A 23,885-nucleotide genomic window follows, 5' to 3' on the forward strand; every position below is an offset into this window, starting at 1 on the left:
ATATCCTCTCCTAAAATCATTTTAATGCAGTAAGGAAGAAGTACCACAGATGGTTTTTCTTTAATGCTTTCCTGAAAATAGTTATGTTGCTAAAATCATTTTTACCATTCCATACAATGCCTTATCTTAATGTATCTTAAATCACACTACTGGGAGACAGGGGTGTTGGGGGCTTTAAATCCACACGGTGGTTCTCTAATTTTCTTCCAATTAAAGGAATTCCAGGATCGCCTTATGTTAACTGTTCCTTGAATACACATCAATGGGATTCACTTAAAGGAACTTGTTCAATGCAAAGGCCACTCAGAGCTAAACTTCTGCAGTCCCAGGGTCCCCCAAATTTCATTTAAAAGACATAACCACCGATTGAATTATAAAGTTCAAACACCAAACACTGTCTCTTGTCAATTTTCCATCTTCCGCTTTTGAGTTTTGTAAATAATTACAACTATGAACTCAAAATCGTAATTATTAAGCAAACCTGTTATAAAAATAAAATACTTTATAATGAAAAAGTAGTTTGTGAAAGAGCTCTTATTTTCTATAAAAAAGACTTCAGGAAAATAAAAGGTTCTGGAAGAGAGAGATATTCTTACCACAATCATTTCAGAAGGCTCTAACACAATGCATTCACAGCCACGCCTAAAGCTTCCTGCAGAACGCTTGCCAAAACTAGAAAGGGATAAAAAAAACAAGACTCAGGGACCAAGAAATATGAATTAGGAATTCAAGCTAACCTCCAACTACAGAACATTTTTAATTGCAAAAACTACACACTATAGACATCTTTAGTCACTACTATACAAAACAAAATAATTTAATTTCCTAAATTTCAATTATGTTTTCTGGAAATTTGTTTTCAAGTTAATCATGTAAGTAAAGACGAATTGATAAAAACATGGTTTGTGATGGACTGTTTAAAATCCTTCTAATGAGGTAGTTTTAGAATATTTCAATAGAGACAGAAATGGCCTAATCATGAACTGCAAAAATGTTTACAAAGTATGTGTTATAGTCAATCCCTTTTTTCTAAGTTAGCATGCTTGAACTCAATGTTACTTTTACTTGGGAATGTATTTCTTTTCTAATTTTCCTGATCAACTTATTCTAAGTGTTTTAATAAAGAGATGCCAACACAGGGGTGTCAAGGGCTTTAAATCCACATGGTGGACGCTCTTCGTGAGTACAGAGTGGTGTGCACAGACGTGTACAAGAACTGTCTCCTGGAAAGCTCTCCCCTAGGGAACTCCAACAGGCTCCTCTACCCCATCCCTGGGAACTCCCCTCTAACCCAGAGAAGACTGCTTTGTTTTCTTTTTCTGACCGTCTCTTTACAAACTAGGACTCCGGTGTACCAAGGTGATTCGGACCTGCCTTCTCCATCCATGAACTGCCTGTCTCTACCCACTCACTACTCCAAAAACTCTCCTTTCCTTCTAAAAACAATTTTAAAAGCTTCAATGTAGATTGAATATAGAGTTCACCATGTTAGATGTATGTGTTTTAGTAATCTTTCTATTTCGTTTGCTTAGTACACACAGTAACTATAAAAACAAAACAACAAACAAACAAACACACCCAGAACTAGGCTTCCCTCCACACATACATGTGCACTTTTATCTGTCTGTCCTCCTCGTACTTTGTCCGGTCCCCACTCCCTCTATCTGCTTCCTATTGTACCCTTTCTTGTGTTTTGTGCTTTTAATATAGATTCTGCATCTGAGAGAAAATACGGGACATCTGTCTATCTGAGACTGGTTTATTTTACTTAACATGATAATCTCCAGCTCTCCAACTTTCTTGCAAATAGTAAACATCTGTTCTTCTCTCTACGACACAATGAAAGCCCACAGCACACACACCACAACATCTTTTAGGGGGGAAAAATCTTCCCAATAACTAATTTTAACTGAACACTTCCCCATCCCTCAGGTTCATTATGCATTCTGAGCTATTTCTGTGGAAATCCTTGTTCCTTTTATAAGGCCCTTACACCATGACATACAATGTTTCAGATACTAGGAACCAAGCTATGAAAATGAAGAAGAAAACAGGAAAGTATTCTATGTGATCGCTAGTCACTCTGACCACTTCCGTCTGTTAATTTTACTCATTTACATGAGATCACCGGTCAGAGTAGGGTCATCAGTTATGTTCTTCTGGGCTTAAAACTTGTTTTAGGGAAGATCAAAACCAGAATCACAGGTAACATCATTGAAAAACACTTTTAAAAACACCTGAACATACATTTAGACACACTCAAACATATACATTGTAGCGTGTCTTCTGAAGCAGAAAAATTCTGCCAATGAGCTTGGAGAGACGGCTTAGTGGTTAGAGTACTTGTTATGCAAGCAAGAAGACTACAGTTCAAATCCCAGAACCCACTGCGCAGGCTGCGTGGGTGTGCTGGTGAAGGCCAGGTCAGAGGATCCCTAGAGCAAGCTGACTAGTTGAGACTAGCCATAATTTGAGAGTTCTAGGACTGTCTTAGAGGTAAGATACAGTCTCTCCAAGAATAAAGTGATTCCAGTTGCCAGCCTCGGGGCTTCATGGTATTCAACACTGTGAAAAATAATTTTGATATATTATTAAAATACACAACAGGCTTACCAATATCATCACTTTAATCCTACTACATGACTAAGTAAAAAACGTATATTGTATATTTAAGGTTTGTTACTAAGTAACACGACATTAAAATCTAAAATGAATGAAAGGGGCTGCTGTGCAGCTCAGTGTGGGATGTGTAATTAGCAGGAGCACCTCCCGGGTTTGACTGCCAACGCCTCCAAATAAATAAGCAAGCCCCTGTGAGACTATCAGTTGTCATATTTTATTCCATTTCAGGCCTAGACAACTTTATAAACATGGCTGCTTCTTTTGAAAATGTAGCACAGTAAAGAAATCATAAACATTTGTAGCGCATACAATGGCCCTATAATACTTGATAAGAAAAATCAAAACATGTTACCACAAAATTATTCACAAACTTCAGCAAGTGAAGATGGATCCCCATCTTTAACATTAGCAAACTACGTATCATTTCTGGTATGCACAGTTCTTGTATCAATGCCTCCACATCCTATTCTACACGGCAAACCCTCTTACCAACCAGTGCTTAGTTTCCAGAACTTTCGGGGCTTTGAGTTGCACAAACCCTGTTGCTTTGGGATGCAAAGTTCACACTGTATAAAATATGCCCAGGAGGGTCTGTGGGATATGAGCTGCAGGGGAGCTGACAAACCCTGTAGGCACAAGACTCAGAGCCACGTCCTGCGGACATCATCACAAAGTGGCTAACAGGAGAAACCATTCTCCACCAGGTTAATTTCTCAAACATGCTAAAGGAGAGGGGCTAGCACCCTCAAAATATATCAAAGCAAGGCATTTGTCTTCTTTATCCAACAGCCAGCTGGGCTACAGAGATGCTTCCAATTGGGATTTACCCAACTGAACTGATGGGATCTGAATTGGGATCCCTAGAGACCGTCTTATAAAATTCTGAGGCTGTGGCAGTGATGTCTACAGCCTCGGTGCTAGGGAAGAGGAGTCAGGGACTCCCACTATCTGTACAGCGGAGCTCACAGCAACATACTTCGCCATGAGCACAAGTGGAAACAACTCTACTATCCAAACAAACACTATTATATACATAATAAATAAAATAGATTTCAAGGGGTCGCTGGTTAACAGTCTCGCTCCACAGCCCAGGCTAGCTTCAACCTCACGATCCTCCTGCCTTCAGCCTCCAAAGTGCTGGGAACACAACTGCGTGACACCACGGGCAGCCCACGACGGAGGACCATTCAGCCACGGAAAGGACTGAAGAACTGACACATGACGTAAAGCGAATGAACCTTGAAAATCTCACACGCGGGACAGCAAGCCAGTCACAGAAACTCACAGGTCACAGAAGTCCACTTAGAGGAATTATCTAGAATAGGCAAATTCATAGAGAAAGAAAGTGGGAGGTCACTGAGGACCGAGAAAGGGGACAGCGCAAGCCTTGCAGTTGGCTTGTTTGTTTTCGTGGCTTTGGATTTCTTTACACTTAGGACTTGAGTAAGAAACGGCACTGGGGATGGCAGAGGACCTGCCTACCACTTCAAGTCCTGCCTGTCCACCCTATTCCCCAGCCAAAAAAAAAAAAAAAAAAAAAAACACCTCCCTTGCTTGAGACAGAACCACACTACTGAGAAGCACTGAGCAACCACTTTCCACTGGTCATATCGTGTTGAAGTGACAGCACCCCACCCGTGACCGTAAGAAGTGGGGAGAAATGGGTAAACACATATAACAAATACTCAATGGCTATTCGGAGCAATCAACTGTACCTATGTTTTCTTTAACTCAACACAATCCCATTTTTCCTTTTCCATGGCCAATGCGGAAGACTCTCCCGTGTTATTTCTCACATGTATAGTATTTTGCTGCCCTCTCCTCTTAGTGCCTTCACTGGACATGTAACACAAATTGGTATTGCCAACATAAGCCCTTTAAACGTAAGGATTTACAATATATTCCCCAAATACAGCCACTGTTTATTAGGTAGTTGACAGTCAATGGCAGATGAGCATTCAGAGAGCTGCAGCCCAATGACAGGCAGAGCTGGCTTTCAGAGAGAGACAGATCTCAATGGCCAGCCCCACTTACCAGCCAGCTGAGCGGGGGGAAAAGGCCACTCAGCATTTGCAATTGACAGAGCAATTCAAATTCAGCAAAATCACATCGTGCAGTAAGAGCCTCAGGTCAGATGAAAACACCCAAAGATCTGAATGTCAAATCCATACAAACCAAGTGTCCTCCGGCAGCCACTGCTGGGACTCCAACCTGCCCTGAGGTCCTTGTCTGCTGCTGCTTTGAATTTTAAAGATATAGAGCTGTTTTGTTTAAATTTGAATTAAAATACTTTAAAAGCCATCCCAGTCTTGTAATGGTTTCAGTTTTTATGTGTACCTGTGCGTAAAACAAACAAACAAACAAACAAAAATCAGTGTGTGTGTGTGTGTGTGTGTGTGTGTGTGTGTGTGTGTGCGCGCGCACGCACGCGCACGCGCCAGAGCACGCACACATGGCCAGTCAAGTTGCTGATAAGCCTCGGCTTTAACATTCAAACACCTGTTGGCCCTGTTCCACCCTAGACACTGGCTTTTGACAAGCTGTTATGAGGTTGAAGAGGGATTGTCAAGGTGGAAAAAGTATGGTGTGTTTAAAGAATATTCATGACATCACTGTAACCTGTCTTAAATCCTTCTAAGTTGTTCTGTGTCAACACACTGCCCGACTTGGCTTCCAACTCTTCGCCTCAATGTAATTGCAGAACATCCTTATCATCTTTGATATTAAACAGCCACAAGGTGACAGCTAAAAGTTACACAGGTCCACATTTGTCAGACTGCTGGCTCCCTCTTCCTTATGAAAACAAAAACATGTAAGCCCCCCCCCCCCCAACAGTCATCCATAGAAAGGCCACCCGCAGATCAGCACACAGCAGAGCGGTCCACAGGGTCATCCCATTTGAATGTTTTGCACAGAACCATTTAAACATTAAAAAATTAACTCAGTTCTTCAAATCAAAATAAACTAAGGGAAATGTTTTTACAGGTGCAAATAACATGACATTCTAGCATCCAAAACAGGCAACCAAAAATTACTATCTGTAATCGCCTGCTAGATCTAGTCCCTCGAGTTCATAACCAGAAAAGCACACACACTTGAGAAAGTCCATCTTACCTAGTTTGTGCAAACTCCCATGGGCAGCGAAGCACAGGATAGGTGGCCGCAGAAGCTGTTAAGGCCAGCCGACCCGGGGTTTCTGTCAGCACATTTTCTCCCAACTTGGGTCAAGAGCACTTTCTAAGAGCGTGAGTGTCCTGAAAAAGGCAGCAGCGGGGTACAGAAGCCGCCTCTGGCAGTGCCCCTAACCTTGCCCTGTGTACGGGCCTCCGCATTCCTGTGTGCGTCAGAACTGCTTGGCGGAATGCAAGTGCTGCATCCGAATGTAAACTCACTCCTGTCAGAGTGTAGGACCAGAAGATCCAGCACAGCGGTGAACAGAGACTGAAAGGCAATCCACATTCGCCCAGTGACTACAAACGTCAAACGGCAACACAGACCGTTCCTCCATCTCTTCATTTCTAGAAAGTGGTAGTTACTGAATTTCGTTATTCTCCTTAAAAATCGAAGTAACTGACTAAAAGGTACATAACCAACTGATGCTCCTACACCAAAATCAACTTCTCTATGGATGGCTTTGGGGGGGGGGGGGAGAAAGTTACAAAGTATGGTGGCAAGCAGTCAGCCCCTGAACAACTGGTGAAGCCATTAATTTCATCCGCTACGTCACAAGAAAACTCAGGAAAGTAGTTGAAAAGCTTGTCATAAAAATACACTTTATCGTTTTCATGTTTCGCTTCACTCAAAAATTAGCAGGCACTTAAAAATGAAATCATACATCAAGTAACACACAAAGAGTGTGTGTGTGTGTGTGTGTGTGTGTGTGTGTGTGTGTGTGTGTGGTGTGTGTGTGTGTGTGTGTCTGAATTACAAACTGTGCCAAGACAACGGACCAAGTGGCTAAGATCCCCTAAGTATTTGGAAACTAGACACCCACTGCGGCACCCTAGAAACCTTCCCTGGCTGGTTTAGAAGCGGTCCACCGCCACCAGGCACTCAATGGCAGAGCGCTGCTCCTCTGCACAGGGAAGCCCAGCACGTCACATCACCTTGACTTACAAAAAAGCAGCACGTAGAAAAATAACAAGGAAGGGCTTCTGACTGTGCTCCACCTACTGGCCCACCCTCCGGTCAGCCCCTCCGTAGTCGCAGCTACTTAAGAAGAAGTATTAAGCATTTGGTATTTGCAATATGAACATCTTAATTTCTAAAAATCCAACCTGCACTGTCTTCAATGTCTCTGAAGCCCCAGGACAGCAGCAACAGTGCTGCCGCCGTCTAGGGGAGCCGTCTTGGCGGCGGCGGCGGCGGCGGCGGCGGCGGCGGCGGCGGCGGCGGCGGCAAGCGCTCCCATTTCCCTGTTAGCTGCTGGGGAGCCTATGTGCTCCTGGCTTGTGGCTCTAGCTGGGCCAACATTCCTTCTTAGGCTCGCTTCCTGCTCCCATGACCCACCCACCTCTCGGGGCTGCATTATGTATTACGCACGTTGTATGGGCACTCTTTCCGCATACCAGTCTCATGACCTCAGCAGCTGCCTGACAGACGCTCTTTATCAATTTCTATTAATTCATTATCTGCTCTTGTAAATCAAGGACAAGGAAGGAAATCGGCAGTGTCTGCTCTCCTCTGAGTCTTCAAGGTCAAATGCTAACATGTGCGCGCGCGCGCGCGCCTGCAGCTGCAATTTCTGTTATTAACATATACGAAAGCAGTGCTAAGAACTGGTTGATCTCCACCAAAAGGAAGCTGAATTGTACACCAGCCTGAGGGATTAGTGTAGTAAAGACGGGCATACATTTACATCATCACAGATGGACAGAGCTGGAGGAGGAGGAGGAGGAGGCCGTCTGGCTCTTGCTCTCCCCCTACCAGAGATAAAAGATGTTCTTACCTCAGCTGTCCTGGGCTGTACAGAGCAGATTTCTCTCTTACCACAACCTACACCAGCCTGGGACAGTGGCGTGAGGGCTACACTTTGGTAGTGCCTATGTCCCCGTGACGGATCTGCTACCGACAGACAGCTCAGCTAAATTGATCTGCTGCTATCCCTCCACACAGTGGCACAAACAGGTCTCTGCTGATCGCTGTGCTTTGGCACAGGCGTCCGTCGACCGGTTCTTGAAAAGTTATGGTCCATAGCAGACTCTGCCCTCAGCATGGAGACACAGGCTGTAACAAAATGGCTTTCTACCGCTCAGCATTGCACTGTGCAAAGCTGGGCACATCGAGTCGAGCAGAGAAGGCAGCTCAGCTCCAATATCTATCTACAAACTGATTTTTTATAAAAATTCCCTGAAGAAACAACAAACGGGAAAATACATTATGAACTATGTAATTCATCCATTAAAAGGGGTAGTTGAGGCAATGGGTGTCTCAGATTGATTGTAAAACAGTAAGAACCTAGTATCATTTCAGGAATGAAAACCAAATACCTCAGTCTTGAAACACATTTACACGAAAGGCATCAAATCACAGCCACCTAGCAAATCTAGCACATTTCATGAGGTAAAATGTGTAAAATTAGTGTCATTGTAAGACAGGACCTAAGCAAAACCTGTTTGAAACAAGGAAAAGAACATCCACACATACACACAATTTACTACAAGGCTGGCGCGTAATTAAATGCCGATTTGTTTAACTCAGCTGAGGGCAGTAAGGGTTTTTCTCATGAATCACATACTTGTGGTATGAGTAAACTGACTGTTCCAATTTTACCAAAAGGCAACACTGCTGATACTGTTTTATCCATTTCAGAGTTTCTCTTAGAGACTGAAGTGATAAAATCCTGTGATTTATCATTAAAAAGCCTAGGATTAAGAATAATATGAGTAAGCCGGGCGGTGGTGGCCCACGCCTTTAATCCCAGCACTCGGGAGGCAGAGCCAGGTGGATCTCTGTGAGTTCGAGGCCAGCCTGGACTACCAAGTGAGTCCCAGGAAAGGCGCAAAGCTACACAGAGAAACCCTGTCTTGAAAAACCAAAAAAAAAAAAAAAAAAAAAAAAGAATAATATGAGTATGCATAAACTATATTTGAAAGGAAATGTCTAAAGGCTGAAATAAAAAGACACACCACGCTGCTCATGGTCTGGAGAGCTGGTGTTTGACATCAGTCCAGGTAATCCAATCAGATCCTAACCATCATTCTTGATAAGCTGATTTAAATCTTTATGGGAAGACAGAGCTACAAAAATGATTCTGACAAAAAACAAAATTGGTGTTTACCACAAATGTGCCATTAAGTAGACAAACACAGACACACGCAGAAGGACCGAAGATTGGATTAAATGGTTTTCGTTTTTCTTGTTTTTGTTTTAGTTAAACATTTTATGTAAATATTTTACAATTAATTCAGTGGTTTTTAAAAAACATGTTAAGATAATTCAATAAATTAAGAAATATTCCTTTGGGGCAGGGCAAGATACTCAGACAGGAGCCACACAAGTCTTGCGACTCGAGTTCTATGGCCAGAACCCTCATAAAGGTAGAAGGAGAAAAATCAACTCAACAAAAGTCGTCTTTCTGACTCACACATGCACACCCACACACGCGTACATACATGAAAAGATTGTAAATATTCTTTTAATGAATGTTTCTGAAACTATTGCATTCCACAGGCAAAAATAAGAAGCTTCAAACCACTCAGAAAAATTAACTCAAAATGAATCTCAGATACTAGTGGAAAAGTTGCTAACATTAAATTTTTAGGAAAAAAGAAAAGCCTAAGAAAACTATAACGTCGGGTTAAGAGGTCATAAACAGGACACCAAAGTACAAAATACAAATGAGATTTTTTTTTTTTTTTGGTTTTTCTAGACAGGGTTTCTCTGTGTAGCTTTGCGCCTTTCCTGGAACTCGCGCTTTGGAGACCAGGCTGGCCTCGAACTCACAGAGATCCACCTGCCTCTGCCTCCCAAGTGCTGGGATTAAAGGCGTGCGCCACCACCGCCCGGCTAAGAGATTTTTTTTTTTTTTTTTGGTTTTTCGAGACAGGGTTTCTCTGTGTAGCTTTGCGCCTTTCCTGGGACTCACTTGGTAGCCCAGGCTGGCCTCGAACTCACAGAGATCCGCCTGGCTCTGCCTCCCGAGTGCTGGGATTAAAGGTGTGTGCCACCACCGCCCGGCAACAAATGAGATTTTTGATGAAAATAGATCTCAATAAAAATTAAAAGCCTCCAGCAATATGGCCAAACCCAAAAAACCTGAGTTCAATCCCTGGGTCCCACATAGTGGAAGATGAGAATTGATTCCCACAGGCTGTCCTTTAACTCCTCTGTGCCTTTGTGTATGTACACACACACACACACACACACACACACACACACATACACACACGTATGTAAATAAATATATACATATTTTTAATTTAAAGCTTTGGCTTTAGATTAAGAAGAATGCAGGTCAATAGGCCAATGACTGAGGCAACTTTTTCTAAAATATATTTAACAAAAGAATTGTATCCAGAATACACAAAATGCTTACAAGCCAAAATAAACATCCATTTTTTTATTTTAAATTTTTTAATTAATTTCACCAAAGAAGAAACAAGAGTGGCCAATAACATATGGAAAAAAATCTCAGTCAAGTGTCATCACAGCTCACTAGTGGACCACTTGCCTGACATGTACAAGCCCAGCACAAAACAAAACCACCACAATGGGGAAAAAAAAAATTAGCTATTAGAACGGTTGATATAAAATGTCACAGCACAGTACCAGAGACAACATTAAGCAACCAGACATCTCAATGGCCATTACGGATGCAAACAATGACAACCACTGTGGAAAACAGCGTGGTGGTTCACAATACAGTTCAATAGACGGCACATAACACAGCAATTCCATCCCAAAGCACCCAGAGGTAATGAAAACACACTGTCCACACAGACACATATGCATGAACATTCACAGAAGACGAAAGCAGAAGCCATCCAAACTATTATTTATAAATTAATACTTTCTGGGAGATCCGCACTCCCTCATTTATGAAATCCAATGAGCTCCAGGCAATCTGGCGTTGGTGTTGGCACTGGCAATATGCTGCACGGCCTGCAAAGATAGGCAGGGAGGGAATTCTGGCCTGGGGTGGACTGGAAGGCGTGATTTTAAAGCTGTCAAAGTCTGTCCCGGTGCCTTTAGACAGAACTATACCATCCCTCTTTCTCCCTCTGCTGTCTCTGTTTACCTAAACCTCCCTCTATCTACCTTTAAGTGAACCAGTGACCCAGCTGCCCTACCCAGGCCCTCAGTTCTCCTGTTGGTCAACATACGTGACTTGATATATCTAAAATAAACCACGCTCATTTCACCCACCTCACTTCTTCATTATGTGGTTAGAGCAGTCAAAGGCACCGTTCATCTACAGACAACCAAGTTAAAAGTGTCAGGGGCGTCTCTAAGTCCCCCCTTGTCTGTTATCACTGAACCACCATCCAATGCCATCACTTGGCATCTAGCGAGTTACTCTGCCATGTGGCCCATCAACCTCAGTCCTCCAAGAATGCTAGCTGGAGCCATCACTACAGCACACCCTGCTGTAGGAATGCTATCTCCTACCAACTACACCCAACCTCCCAGAGACCCTCTCATGCCAGTGGCTTGACGGCCCTCAGGCATTCTCCAAAAGCTCATACTGCTGGTTTGAGTGGTCAGCACGTAGCTCTTCTCTACAATGTCTCAGGCCTATGATTACTTGGGTATTCAATGGAAAATGTGCTTTAGACACAAGGAAGCTTTCACACACACATTAACTTACACGAGCTAAGGTCTGGTAAGAAACCTGAAATACCTTTTTCACAATAACTCTTAAGGCTGAGACTCCAAAGATTATATGAGTTAAACTCATTATCAGGCGACAATATAGAAAACTGAAATAAGATTCTAAATTATAGCAAAGTGTTTCTTTAGATGTATCTATACCACTGTGACAAGAAAACACACAATTTTCATATTTATCATTTCCCATTCAACACTGAGATACATAGTTAACTTAGAGTAATGAAATGGAATAATCTTTCTTTTTCATTTAATTATTTTTTCATTTTACATACTGACCACAGTTCCCCTTCCCTCCCCTTCACCCACTCCCCTCCTCCACCCCCACAATCTCCCCCACCTTACCCACCATTCACTCAGAGAAGGTAAGGCCTCCCTTGGGGAGTCAACAAAGTCTGGCATACCAAGTTTAGGCAGGCCCAAACCCTGCCCTGCTGCATCAAGGCTGAGCAAGGTATCCCACCATAGGGAATAGGCTTCAACAAAAGCCAGTTCATGCATCAAGGATAAATCCTGGTCCCACTGCCAGGGGACTCACAAACACATCAAGCCACACAACTGTTACCATATTGAGAGGGCCTAGTACAGTCTCATGCAGGCTCCCCAGCTGCCAGTCCAGAGTCCATGAGCTCCCACTCACTAGTTCAGGTCAACTATCTCTGTGGTTTTTCCCATCATGATCTTGACCCTCCCTTGCTCATATAATCCCTCCTCCCTCTCTTCGACTGGAGTCCAGGAGCTCAGCCCAGTGCTTAGCTGTGGATCTGCTTCCATCAGTTACTGAATGAAGGTTCTATGATGACAATTAGGGTAGTCACCAATCTGATTACAGGGTAAAGTAAAGTCAGGCATCCTCTCTACTATTGCTAGGAGTCTTAGCTGGAGTCACCCTTGTGGGTTCCTAGAGATTCCCCTAGCACCAGGTTTCTCCCTAATCCCATGATGGCTCCCTCTATCAAGATGTCTTTCATTGTTCTCCCTCTCCATCCCTCCCCTGACTTAGCCATCCTGATCCCTCATGTTCCCCTCCCCCCTTTACCCCATCCCCCAGTTTACCCAGGAGATCTTATCTATTGAAATGGAATAACCTTAATCTGATTTTCTCCTATTTGTAAACCAAATTCATTTAAACACTTTTTATCTTCACCATAAGCTCATCTTTATAAGCCACACATAGCACAACAAAACAAAGGGAAATGTTCTACAGAATTTGACCACTGCTCTCGTTTTTAAATTAGCTAAAATGGTTTTAAAAGTACACTAATGCTGGGCTGGGTGAAGTGGCACACGCCTTTAATCCCAGCACTCAAGAGGCAGAAGCAGAGGCAGGAGGAACTGTGATTTCAAGTCCAGCCGAGTCTATTTAGCGAGTTCCAGACCAGCCAGAGCTACCTAATGAAACCCTATCTCAAAATGCACAAATAAATGAATGCATAAATAAATAATTATCTAAATGAAATTACACATTAATAACCTCAGTAGTTTATAGCTATAAATAAGGTAAAAAATAAAATTTATCCCAAAATATCTGACTCAAAAATCTTAAGATAAAAGCTGTAACGGCTACTGTTGGTTGTTAAGTTGACTACATCCAGAATTAATTAAAATCCGAGTGGCTTGGTACATCTGTGAGGGATTTTTTTTTCTTAAATCATTTGAAGTGGGAAGACCCACTTTTAATTCAGATCTTTTGAGATGGGAAGATCCACGTTGAATCTGGGCCACACCTCCTGGTGGCAGCCAGTATAAGACTGTATATAAAGAAGGAAGGCTCGCTCCCTGCTGCTTGCCTTCACTCCTGCAGGCAAGTCCATCCCTTCTCTGGCATTAAAACCCACTTCTTCAAGACGGCAGCATAGACGGAAGACCGGCTGAGACATCCAGCCGCACGGACTAAACAGCTACTGGGTTCTTGGGCCGTCCATCGGTAGACAACCACTGTTGACTAGCTGGACCACAGCCTATAAGGCACCCTAATAAATCCCATAGGGAGATAGACAGACAGACAGACAGACATAGATATTCATTCTATCAGTTCTGTTCCTCTAGAGAACTCTTAGTAAAACAAAAGTATAATTTTAAAAAGGTTTTATGGACACTAAATAGCATGTCCGCTATTTTACATTTAATTGTAAAAAATAAATCTTATAGTCATAACTGTGTTAACAAAATTAAGAAAACACCTAAGGAAATGGTGCTAATATAGTGAGTGTACAGTTCTAATTGGTAATTAAGCACATTAAGAATTGATATGATATTTAAATTTGTATATAAGAAGCACTTATTTATCTAAGCCATTGCTTTATTTTATTCGTTCCAACTAGTGCTTTCAAACAATTTGCAGTATGTTAGAAATTTGAGTGGGACATATATCATAGTCACGTTAACAGTCAAATGTAATTCTACACACACACACACACACACACACACACACACACACACCTCAATTCATAATAAAATGAAATACATTGTCCCAGAACTATGACTAACTGGAAATATTATTTTAGTAAAGATAGCCCAACTTCATGGAATTTACCAAAATCCTTAACTCATGCTATTTCCTATTAGAATGTCTAATGCAAAGTACCTGTTTCCTTAAAAACAAAATTAGTTTCTCCATACACATTTTAAGACAGACCTTGAACTCACACAGGTCACACAGTATCTGACCATTCCTCTCTCACTCCTCTGAAAACAGCTGACACAAAGCAGAGATGTGAAGCCCTCTCCAAGTAGTAGCGCGGACACACAACTCAAATCTTTAACAGAGAAAATCAATACAGTGTTTCACTGATAGATGTCACATCTTAAGACCTTCATAAATACAATGATACTTTTCTGGAAGAGAAATACAACTGTGACAAACTGAATCATCACACATTTATAGCAAGGGTGGACAAGAGCAAGTCCCTGACCCTCAAGCATGTGACAATGGTTGGTACAGCATCAACCAACCACACACACACACACACATACACACAAACCTGGGAGTCCTGTTTAATGCCACTCTCTGACACGACCAATGCCAGGATTCCAAGCACCACAAACGCCTGTATTTATATGTACAGCACATCTGTGTGCTGTAGTTATAGCAACCCAATCCCCTGCCTGATCCAGCAACTGAACTCCCTCCCTAGAGAACAACTTTGCTCTGTTGCCTCAGGTATCACCTCAGAATACAACTCAGAAGCAGAAAGAACAGTCCAAATAATGTGACTATTTTCCTGAACATTTCAGGACTTTTTTTTAATACTAAAGCAAAAAAGTACACTAATATCCAAAGAAGTTGTTTTAATATATGCACTAGTGTCCCTATGTATTTCACTTGACATCTTTAATGTAGAAATGAATCTTATTTCTAATTTTAGACCAGATACACCACATCTGGAATTAAATTAACTGTCCTCAAACCACAGTCACATTGGTTTCAATGTTTTCTTCACTTTATCTGGAACTCATTCCCTGAATTTCCTTGAAGCCTTTAACATACACCTTTACCATGGGCCAGCCAGGGGAATCCTATGACACTGCCATTGGTCAACTTTAGGCAGGACACATAGGACTCACAGATGATGCAAGACCTGAGAGAATGTGCTAAGCTGATGAGAAGCATGAACAAGGGCTGAGGGTTAAGACTGATCTATCAAGTCGAGAAGACAGTGAGGACAACACACAGGAACGGAGAAATCCGAACAGGAGACAAGTTCTCCTACTCCATGAGCCACGGCTCACTGCAGAGTAACAGACTACACATCCCAGGACCCTGGGGTCCTAGGTAGCCGGAAGGGCCATAGGACGGTACTCTGCCTAAGGCATCTGGCTTGGGCATCACCACAGGAAAGGTCCATTTCTTACTTTTCTTTCTTCTTGCTTTGTGATTTGAGTCAAGACATGCAACCAAACTCCTGCAGCTGCTTTAGAACCACAACCACGGGCTAACAGCAGTCAGGGAAGAAAATAGCCTGGTGCCTCCTTGTACATGCTGTCCCGACGAAACTACCCTAGATCTCTATGCCGGGGTCCCTACCCAAGAGAAAAACCAGCCCCCACCCACTAGTTATGCACCAAAGCTATAACAAACACAGTAGGCTAACGGATGCCTGCTAGGGCACTCGGCACACGACACACACTTGGAGTGAGCTCCCCTGGGCTCTCTCTTCCATCTTGCTACTTCCTTCTTTTTTGCTTTAAACTTGTATTTACTAGTGCTCTGTGTATCTAATGGGGACTGAACACGAGACAGAGAGGGCTTCGGCACCTCCAGGAGCTGAGCTCTCTCACCGGCCCTGTGTGTCCTTTTCTACCTCATCCTCTCACGGCTTATTCTCTGTGTAACTCTGGCATTAAAGAAAACCACAGGTCATTGAAATATGTCTCCCCCCATTATACCCCCCCCTGGAAGAGAATGTTACCATGATACTGTTACAAATATTTTTAAAGTAATCTGTAGGGAGGGGACAGAGCCATTTAGAAACGTAATTCTGAATCCAGAGGACTCCACAAACTTTATTTTTAGGTGACTACTGTATTTTTAGCACCACCCTTTTTCAGAACTTACAAAGAGTGAACCCCCAAATCTGTAAACTAATGTCCATTCACATGAAACCCAAAACTGAAGGGGGATACTTTCAAAAGGACATATTCATGCTTGAATGCACACACACACACACACACACACACACACACACACACACACACACACACACGTCTTGCCAGCTCAGTAGCAGCTCTCCTCTTGTCCATATCTTCCATCTGGATAATTTCCAACAATACACACACACACACACACACACACACACACACACATACACACACACAAGCATCTCCTCATCCTAAGAAACACACTCCTCTTGGCTTTATGGTTCCTTAGGTCCCTTTCCTGTTCCTCTTCAGCGGGTCATTCCTTTAATTTAATTTATTGGTGGCTGTTTTGCCTCCATGTCTGTCTGTGAACCACTTGCATTGCTGGTCCCTACAGAGCCCAGCAGAGGGAGTCAGATCCCCTGGACATGGATTACAGACAACCCTGAGGGGCTGGGAATCAAACCCTTAACCTCTGAGGGATCTTTCCAGCTACCCCAATGACATTTCCTGATGATGACACTTGCACTCACACCGGTTCAGTTCTCCTCTTTCTATTCTGGTCTGAACCAGCAAGAACAATCCACGGGTGCTGCTTTCCCGGGTATGCCCCCACGCCATCCCTTAGCCAAGCCAAAAGCCCCATCTGGACTCCCATGTTTCTGGATCTCCCTGAAGCACTGGCCCTTCTCCCCCGGGAAACCTTCTTCTTCTTTTGAAATTACCGACTCTGATGATAGAACAAGAGGACCCTTGTGCACGTCTGCCCCTCACCTGAAGCAGCCCCAGAAGGAGGCACTCGCTCAGCCGTGCTTCAAAGCAGAGAAACTGCAAGGATCGGGCGAGAGGGGCAGGGCAGAGGCCAGGCTATGCTAAGCATGGGGCTGTGGAATCTCTTGTGAAGATGGAATAATGCACCCGGGCTTCAGACATCAGCTGTGGCACTTTCGCTATCATTTTTCATAACTCTTCTGGTAAGAATGCCTTAGAAGACACGAAACTGCTCAAACGCTGCCCTTCCCAGTGATCAGGACTTTTGCTCGTGTTGGTTGGTTGGTTGGTTGGGTTTGGGTTTGGTTTGGTTTGGTTTTGGGGATGTTGTTGTTGCTGCTGCTGCTGTTGTTGTTGTTGTTCTGGAAGAGCAATAAATGCAGCGCTGACTCTTGATAACTATCTGCTAAACATAATACTTCACCTACAAAGCCTTATTAACAGCAAGGCAGGCAGGTCAGGTTTTAAAACCGATTTATAAATAAGATTAGAGTTCTGACCCAGGGGGCAGACTGACACACAAACTCACACTAAGAAATGTTTTCTGTGTATGCATGTGTATACTTTAATTCTATTACAGACTCGCTTATACACACACTCTTACATATGTAGATATGGATCCAATCGACCATTTTTAAGTTAAAAAAGAAGTTCCTCTGCCCCGCCCCCCCCCACGCCCCTGACTATTGTCATTAACTGACAAAGTGCACGCTGGAATCACTTGCTCCAGCAAAAACATATGACAATGAACTGTGTGACCTAATGCCTGAAATCAGCAGCTCTACACAGCCTAACTAATTCTGCCACCGGCGGAGGCGGTCCATTCCAGATAAGGATTTGTTTAAGTGTCAGAGCCGGGGAGATGGCTCAGGCAGGAAAGTGCTTGCCACATCAGCATGGGGACTGCCACTGGATTAGTCACAGAGCCAGCTGCAGCAGACAGACTCTGTGACTTCAGTGCTGCCGTGAAGAAACAAGAGGGCTGAAAGCAAACCAGGCAGCCAGCAGAGACCCTGCCCCAGAATAGGAGGTGGAAAGTGAGGAGTAAGACTGCCTACAATCACCCCTCTGGCTTCCATGCACACATTTTACACACACACACACTCACACACGCACAACCACGGTTTCTCTTTAGGAGAAGGAAACATTAAGCAATGTACCTGCATGACACTTCACTTTTTGTTGCTGTTGTTTCTTGGCTCAGGGTCTCTCTATGGAGCTCTGACTGTCCTGGAACTCACTAAGTTCATCTCGACCTCACAGAGAGGCTCCTACCTTTGCCTCCCAAATGCTGGGATTACAGGTATGCACAACCACACTCCTGGCATGATGCTTCACTTCATCTTAAAGCCAATGGCACTTGTCATGGGAAAGAAAGGTGTGTATGGCCGTTATGTCTCTTTCTGAAAGTCCAGGAGGACAACTCTAAGATGGTCTGTAGTTGTTGCTGCTCTCCTCATCTCTCCTCAAGAATCAGTCTTACCCTTCCAAGCTTTAATCTTGTACTATTGGGACCTTTACCAATACCTGGGGATAAACCTTGCCTTAACACACACCCAACACAACTTTCCAAACCCTAGTCCCCACCTCTCTTTATACCTATATACCTTTTGGACACACTTCATATCTAATAAAGCCACCCCTCTGCAACATAATCTGCCAGTGGGTTATTTTTTTCAGTGCCACAGTCCACCCTTAATAGGTATCCCATAATTTTTAATAAATGAGTCCTTTGAAAAATACAGTAAATCCTATCGCTCTTTATGCAAAAGATAGAACATTTAAGTTTGTTTTCGATCTCTAGCACATAAGCACAGAACTGTGCATCCACTGTCTCACCCTTTCATCATTAAAACGCTAGCGAGTTCTCAGAGCAATCCACTGATTATCAGGTAGCACTGGCATGCGCAAGTGTGCCTGCGATCTTCAACTCAAGCAGGGCATTGTTTGCCACGTGAAGCACAGTGAGAACAGCGCTGCAGCCTCTCAGAACTCATTAGCTAGATGTCTTTTTTCTCCACTTACCCTCGTTAGAGCCGTCAGCTCTAATTTAAAATGTGATTAGTAAGAGGAGCATACCACAATTTTAATTTTTAAAGATTGCGGATGTTTGGTATGAATGAAGAGAGGCACTCGTTATAAGTGGACACAGTCAACGTGGCACAAATAAATGCTGTGCACACTCCTTCCAACCTCCTTCCTGCTCATGCTGCCCGAGACAGAATTCCCTGACAGTCCTGGCTTCCTGGTTAAGTTCTGAGGTCTGTACACCAGACTTCTCACTAATGCGACCACTACCAAAGTTTCTGCGACTTCCTCACCTGCCCATTGCTCTCCCACCCCATGCAGAATGACTCTATCCTTTTACGTCCTCTAAAGCTACTGGTAATGCTGGGGGGGGGGCTCCCTCAATCCTACCTCTATGTGCCGTCACCCGTGGGCTTTGCCATGTCCAGATCTTCTTTCTGAACACTTGCCAACAGCCTAAATCATAAATCAACTCAAGCTTCCCCTCCAGGAAGAGCTACCTTTGATTATGCCACAGGCATTAAAATACCGCTATATTTAAAGGTTCCCCACATCGCTGTCCACTGTTCCGTGACACAAGGCATCTTTTTTCATGTGTCCTATACAATTCCCTCACTTAACTAAGTTACATGACAGGCTTCCTCCATATACTCCAGGATTTGTGTGAGATCACTCTGCAGCACACAATGCAAGTTTTCATTCAGTTTTTTGGGGGGAAAGAATACACGGAAACAAGACTAAGAATCTGGGCTCCATCAAGCACAGTCTAAAATGAGATAGAATAACTCACATGAAACAAGCCCACAATCTTGGCGGCACTTCACTGACAATACAGTGCCCACTAGAGGCAGACGTAAGGCACCCAAACAGATTAACCTAGTAAATTAGATGCTAAGCCCCACATACTGGAAGCCTCGGTATGGTAGTTAGAATGTAACTGGCCTCCATAATCTCATAGTGAATGGCACTAACAGGAGGCGTGGTTTTCTTGGAGTGGGTGTGGCCTTGTTGGAGAAAGTGTGTCACTGTGGGGGCGGGCTTTGAGATTTCCTGTGCTCAGGATACTGCCCGGTGAGTCAGTTGACTTCTTGTTGCCTGCAAGATGTGGGACTTTAAGCTACTCCTCTAGGGCCACATCTATCTATACACCGCCATGCTCCCCACCATGATGATAATGGACTGAACCTCTGAAACTAAGTGAGCCACCCCAATTAAATGTTTTCCTTTGTAAGAGCTGCCGTGGGGTCATGGTGTCTCTTCACAGCAACAGAAACCCTAACTAAAACACTCTTGTTCCTAGCTTTCATTACAATCATTTTAGCACCTCCCAAGTTCTAAAGCTAATGGCATTAATGGCTTCTGGTCTTCTGTACAGCATAAGCAGGAAAAGAAAGATACTGTATACCAATGGCTCTGTTTTATAGAGGGTAGGACCTTAAAAGATGTGTAAGTGGAGTCATTGCGATGGCCAGAGTTGTGCCCTGTTTCCTGCTTTCGTTTTTTGTTTTTTGTTTTATGTTTTTTTTCTCCAGGAACCGGCAGGGTGACCTATAGCAGGTCTACTACTCGGACAAGTACTTCAATGAGCACTACAAGTACCAGCATGTCGTGTTACCCAGAGAACTCTCCAAACAAGTACCAAAAACTCATCTGATGGCTTGAGGAGTGGAGGAGACTGGGTGTCCAACAGTCCAGGATGGGCTCATTACAAGATTCAGGAGCCAGAACCACAAATCCTTCTCTTTTAGACGACGACTTCCAAAAGACCAACAAAAATGAAGTACAGCTGGGATCACCTAATCATTTTCAAATTTAATGTATATGTGCACGTATGTAGTATTCAGTAAATACTTGAAAAATATGCAAATCTTTCATCTATACCTGTGCATGCACTGTGTTCTTCACAGCAAGAGAGCTCAGATCAATGCAACTACAAGTATGTGGTAGTATTCTAATTGTACTGAAATGTGATTTTGATTGTATGTTAATAAATAAAGTTGCCCGGGGCTCAGAGCTATTAGAGCCATAGACAGAGTGTGGCGGTGGTGGCACACGCCTTTAATCCCATAGATCTCTGTGTGTTCAGGGATACAGCCAGCATTGGAGACATATGCCTTTAAGACCTAGGGGGCGGTACATTCAGACAGTGACGAGGCAGTCACGTGTTTGGGTTTACAACCAATGAGAAGGCAGAACAATAATACTATAAAAAAGACGTACAGACAGGAAGTAGCCCTCTTTTCAGGAAGCTGGGACACCGCAGGCAGAAGGGTGAGATTTTAGCTCTGAGCTCTGACCTCTCGGCTTTCTCTTTTACATTGTTTCTGTGTTTCTTATTTAATAAGACGGTTAGTTACATCTACACAAGTAGGTTATTTTAAGTTGTTAAAGATAACTTTTCTTGTAGTTTTTTTCCTTAACCTAAGTGCCTGTTTTACTTTACCAGCTACTTTTGCTAAATAAAGTTTGTATGTTGCGTTTGGCACTATTATTGAGATTAATTTGACTTGACCTTTTCAATAATTTTACTCCTGGAGAAAATAAACATACTTGAAAAAGAAAATTTAAAAAAAAAAAAAGATGTGTAAGTGAGAAGAACTAACTGAAAACGAGGTTCATAAAACTGGGCTGTTATGAGGATCTCCTCCACATCGAACCTCAGTGCTTTCTAGAGATTCTAGAGAGAGAACTACCCATGAATCTCTCCTGCAACCTTTATCACGGCACCAGCCTGCACACTGCCTCCTTCCTATTAAAACCAGCTCAGAGCTATTCCTAAGGCAACATCACCCAAGGAAACAAACAGCTGGGGCAGGGCAAACGCCACCAGGTGCAACGTGAAGGAACAGCCTATATATAGCCCCCGGCCTGCCACTCAGTCTGCAAGACTGTTCCTTCATCCCATTAAAATCCTGACTCACGGGCATCTGACATGCAGCCAGAGAGAGAGAGAGTAACTTATGTCATCCTTCAGAATACTCCAAGTCCAATGTGCTCCCAGAACAGGTCTGAACTGCAAGTCCTCCTCTTACAGAGCAGCAGCCCTTCCGAACACTGGGTTCCTTCCAGGAGCTGGAACAAGCTGTCACTTGACGGATGGTGGCTGGTAGGATGCCATTGCAGGCTCTTCCTGGGCTCTAGAGCTTCGTCTACACGTTTCATTGTGCAGCAGATATCACACCATGATGATGACAACGCTGAGGCCACTAATTGGTATCCTTCAGCGTGCATGAACTCCAAATCACACTCATTATAGTGGGACTTGTAGTAAAATTTAAAATTCACCCTTTACAATTACTGAACTGAACTGTGGAAAGTTACAGACACTGAAAGTTATCAAGAGTAACCCTTTATAAAGATGTTTGCATGTCATAAAGCAATATTCACACACACACACACACACACACACACACACACACACACACTTTAATCAATGCAGACAAGATGGAAAATTTTATGCAAAAACTGTTCTTAGTCATGAGGACCACCCATGCACACATCACCCCCACACACTCACAAAAGAGGTTTAGAATAGAAAACAGAACGTTGAAGAATGACCATCTTGGATGAGATTTCAAGGAACCAACTCCTTTTCTTTTGAAAATGTATATAGCTAGTTCATTCGTAATTTCTTTTTACACCAAAATCACATAACCTTTACAAATACCCTAGAGTTTAACTGGGGTTTTCCTGCACAAGTTTAGATGTGTAAGTCAGACACTCTGAGGGATGAAATGCCGTGCCCTGTTTGAAAAAGAGGCTCACCAGCTATCCGCCCTTCCTTTGGGAAGAGAATTCCTAGAGTCACTCCTCGAACCCACAAGCATGCTAGGCTGACTCCTAGAAGGTGTAAATCCCTACGCGGCCAAAACAGCCCTGCCCGTACCAAGCTATGTGAAGCAGAACAGCAAAATCCAACGACTTTAACATGGACAAGTGTTTTAAACGGTCCTTAGCAAATTGGGTTCAGTATAAAACGCTGGCTATTTGGATTTTCTAAAATCATTTTATCACCATAATATTACTATTACAAGCAGTCCTGGGATAGCACTACCAACACCAGCCTCATTATTTTGACGATCACTACCGTGAGAACAGCAAACAAACAGGCTTCCCACCTCCACCGGGTCATCTTCTCAAGAGTAAGCTTGCCAGTCTGACCCTGGGAAGCAGAAGGCAAAGAGGCATGCAAACCTCACTTTCCTCTACTTGCTCTCTGGCCGTCAAGCCTACCCTGTCCCTTTCTGTCACCTCTTCCAGGCCAGCCTTAGTCTACAGGATAAAACCTATCTCCCTGCTCTACTGGATCTAACTTTTTATGGGGAAAAAAAAAGTTCCCATCTGTAAATAAGTGTTTCAAGGCTCATTTATTATTTATCTATGTGAACTTATATGCCTGTCTGTGTGAGAGTGTGGAGAGCAGAGGAAGCCTTGAGTGAGTGTGTAGAGTGGATGATGTACTGAATGAATGTGCATTACTGACAAGAACCAATGCCTCAGACTCCTGGGAACTGGCAAAGCCTTCTGGTCCACGTAAAAGTGATTACACACAATTGACCGGCATGTGCAAAAATTAGCAATTGCAGCTTGCTCCTCGCAGATGACTCCAACCTGACGCTGCCCCCCTACAGAGACCTCCTTCCAACACCAGCTAACGTCTCCTTCCTGGGCTGTACATAGTAAACACACTCGGGTGACCAGGCTGTTGTTGGGGTCTGTGTGTACATCTATGCTTTCTTCATTCCCTGGTCATCCCAGTCAGACTCCCAGGACCGGGCCATGCATGCAGGACACGGTGGGCACGTATGTGCACATGAGTACAGGTGCCCATGGATGCCAGAAGAGGGTACTGGAGGTAGAGTTACAGGTGGCTGTGATCACTTGACATGGCGGCTGGAAATCATCGAACTTGGGTCCTCTGAAAGAGCAGCAAGCATTCTCCCCAGCCTCTAAATTAAATTCTTAACATTACCCTAATCCTTTCAAAATTACTTAACCAGAATGCAGAGAAGTTAGGTGACAGAAAGATGAGATTATATTTTAACCAATTTAAA

General features: G+C 43.4%; 1 protein-coding gene and 1 pseudogene across 5 annotated transcripts in view; one reads left to right on the top strand and one right to left on the bottom strand.

Moving 5' to 3' along the window:
- Rapgef2 (Rap guanine nucleotide exchange factor 2) overlaps positions 1–23,885 on the bottom strand; it is a 243,942-nt gene that overhangs the window by 126,568 nt on the left and 93,489 nt on the right. For 3 of the 5 annotated variants that reach the window (XM_028880097.2, XM_037206675.1, XM_028880096.2), the window contains exon 5: positions 597–672. In XM_028880097.2, the coding sequence (XP_028735930.1) occupies positions 597–672 (76 nt within the window). Of the gene's footprint in view, positions 1–596; positions 673–6,899; positions 6,994–7,570; positions 7,583–23,885 lie in introns of those variants that run through there. The other 2 variants (XM_028880101.2, XM_028880100.2) reach the window with 2 other exon arrangements.
- On the top strand, positions 18,707–20,839 carry LOC114700476 (annotated as a pseudogene).

The sequence above is a fragment of the Peromyscus leucopus genome, chromosome 6 (assembly GCF_004664715.2).
Source record: "Peromyscus leucopus breed LL Stock chromosome 6, UCI_PerLeu_2.1, whole genome shotgun sequence".
NCBI lineage: Eukaryota > Metazoa > Chordata > Mammalia > Rodentia > Cricetidae > Peromyscus > Peromyscus leucopus.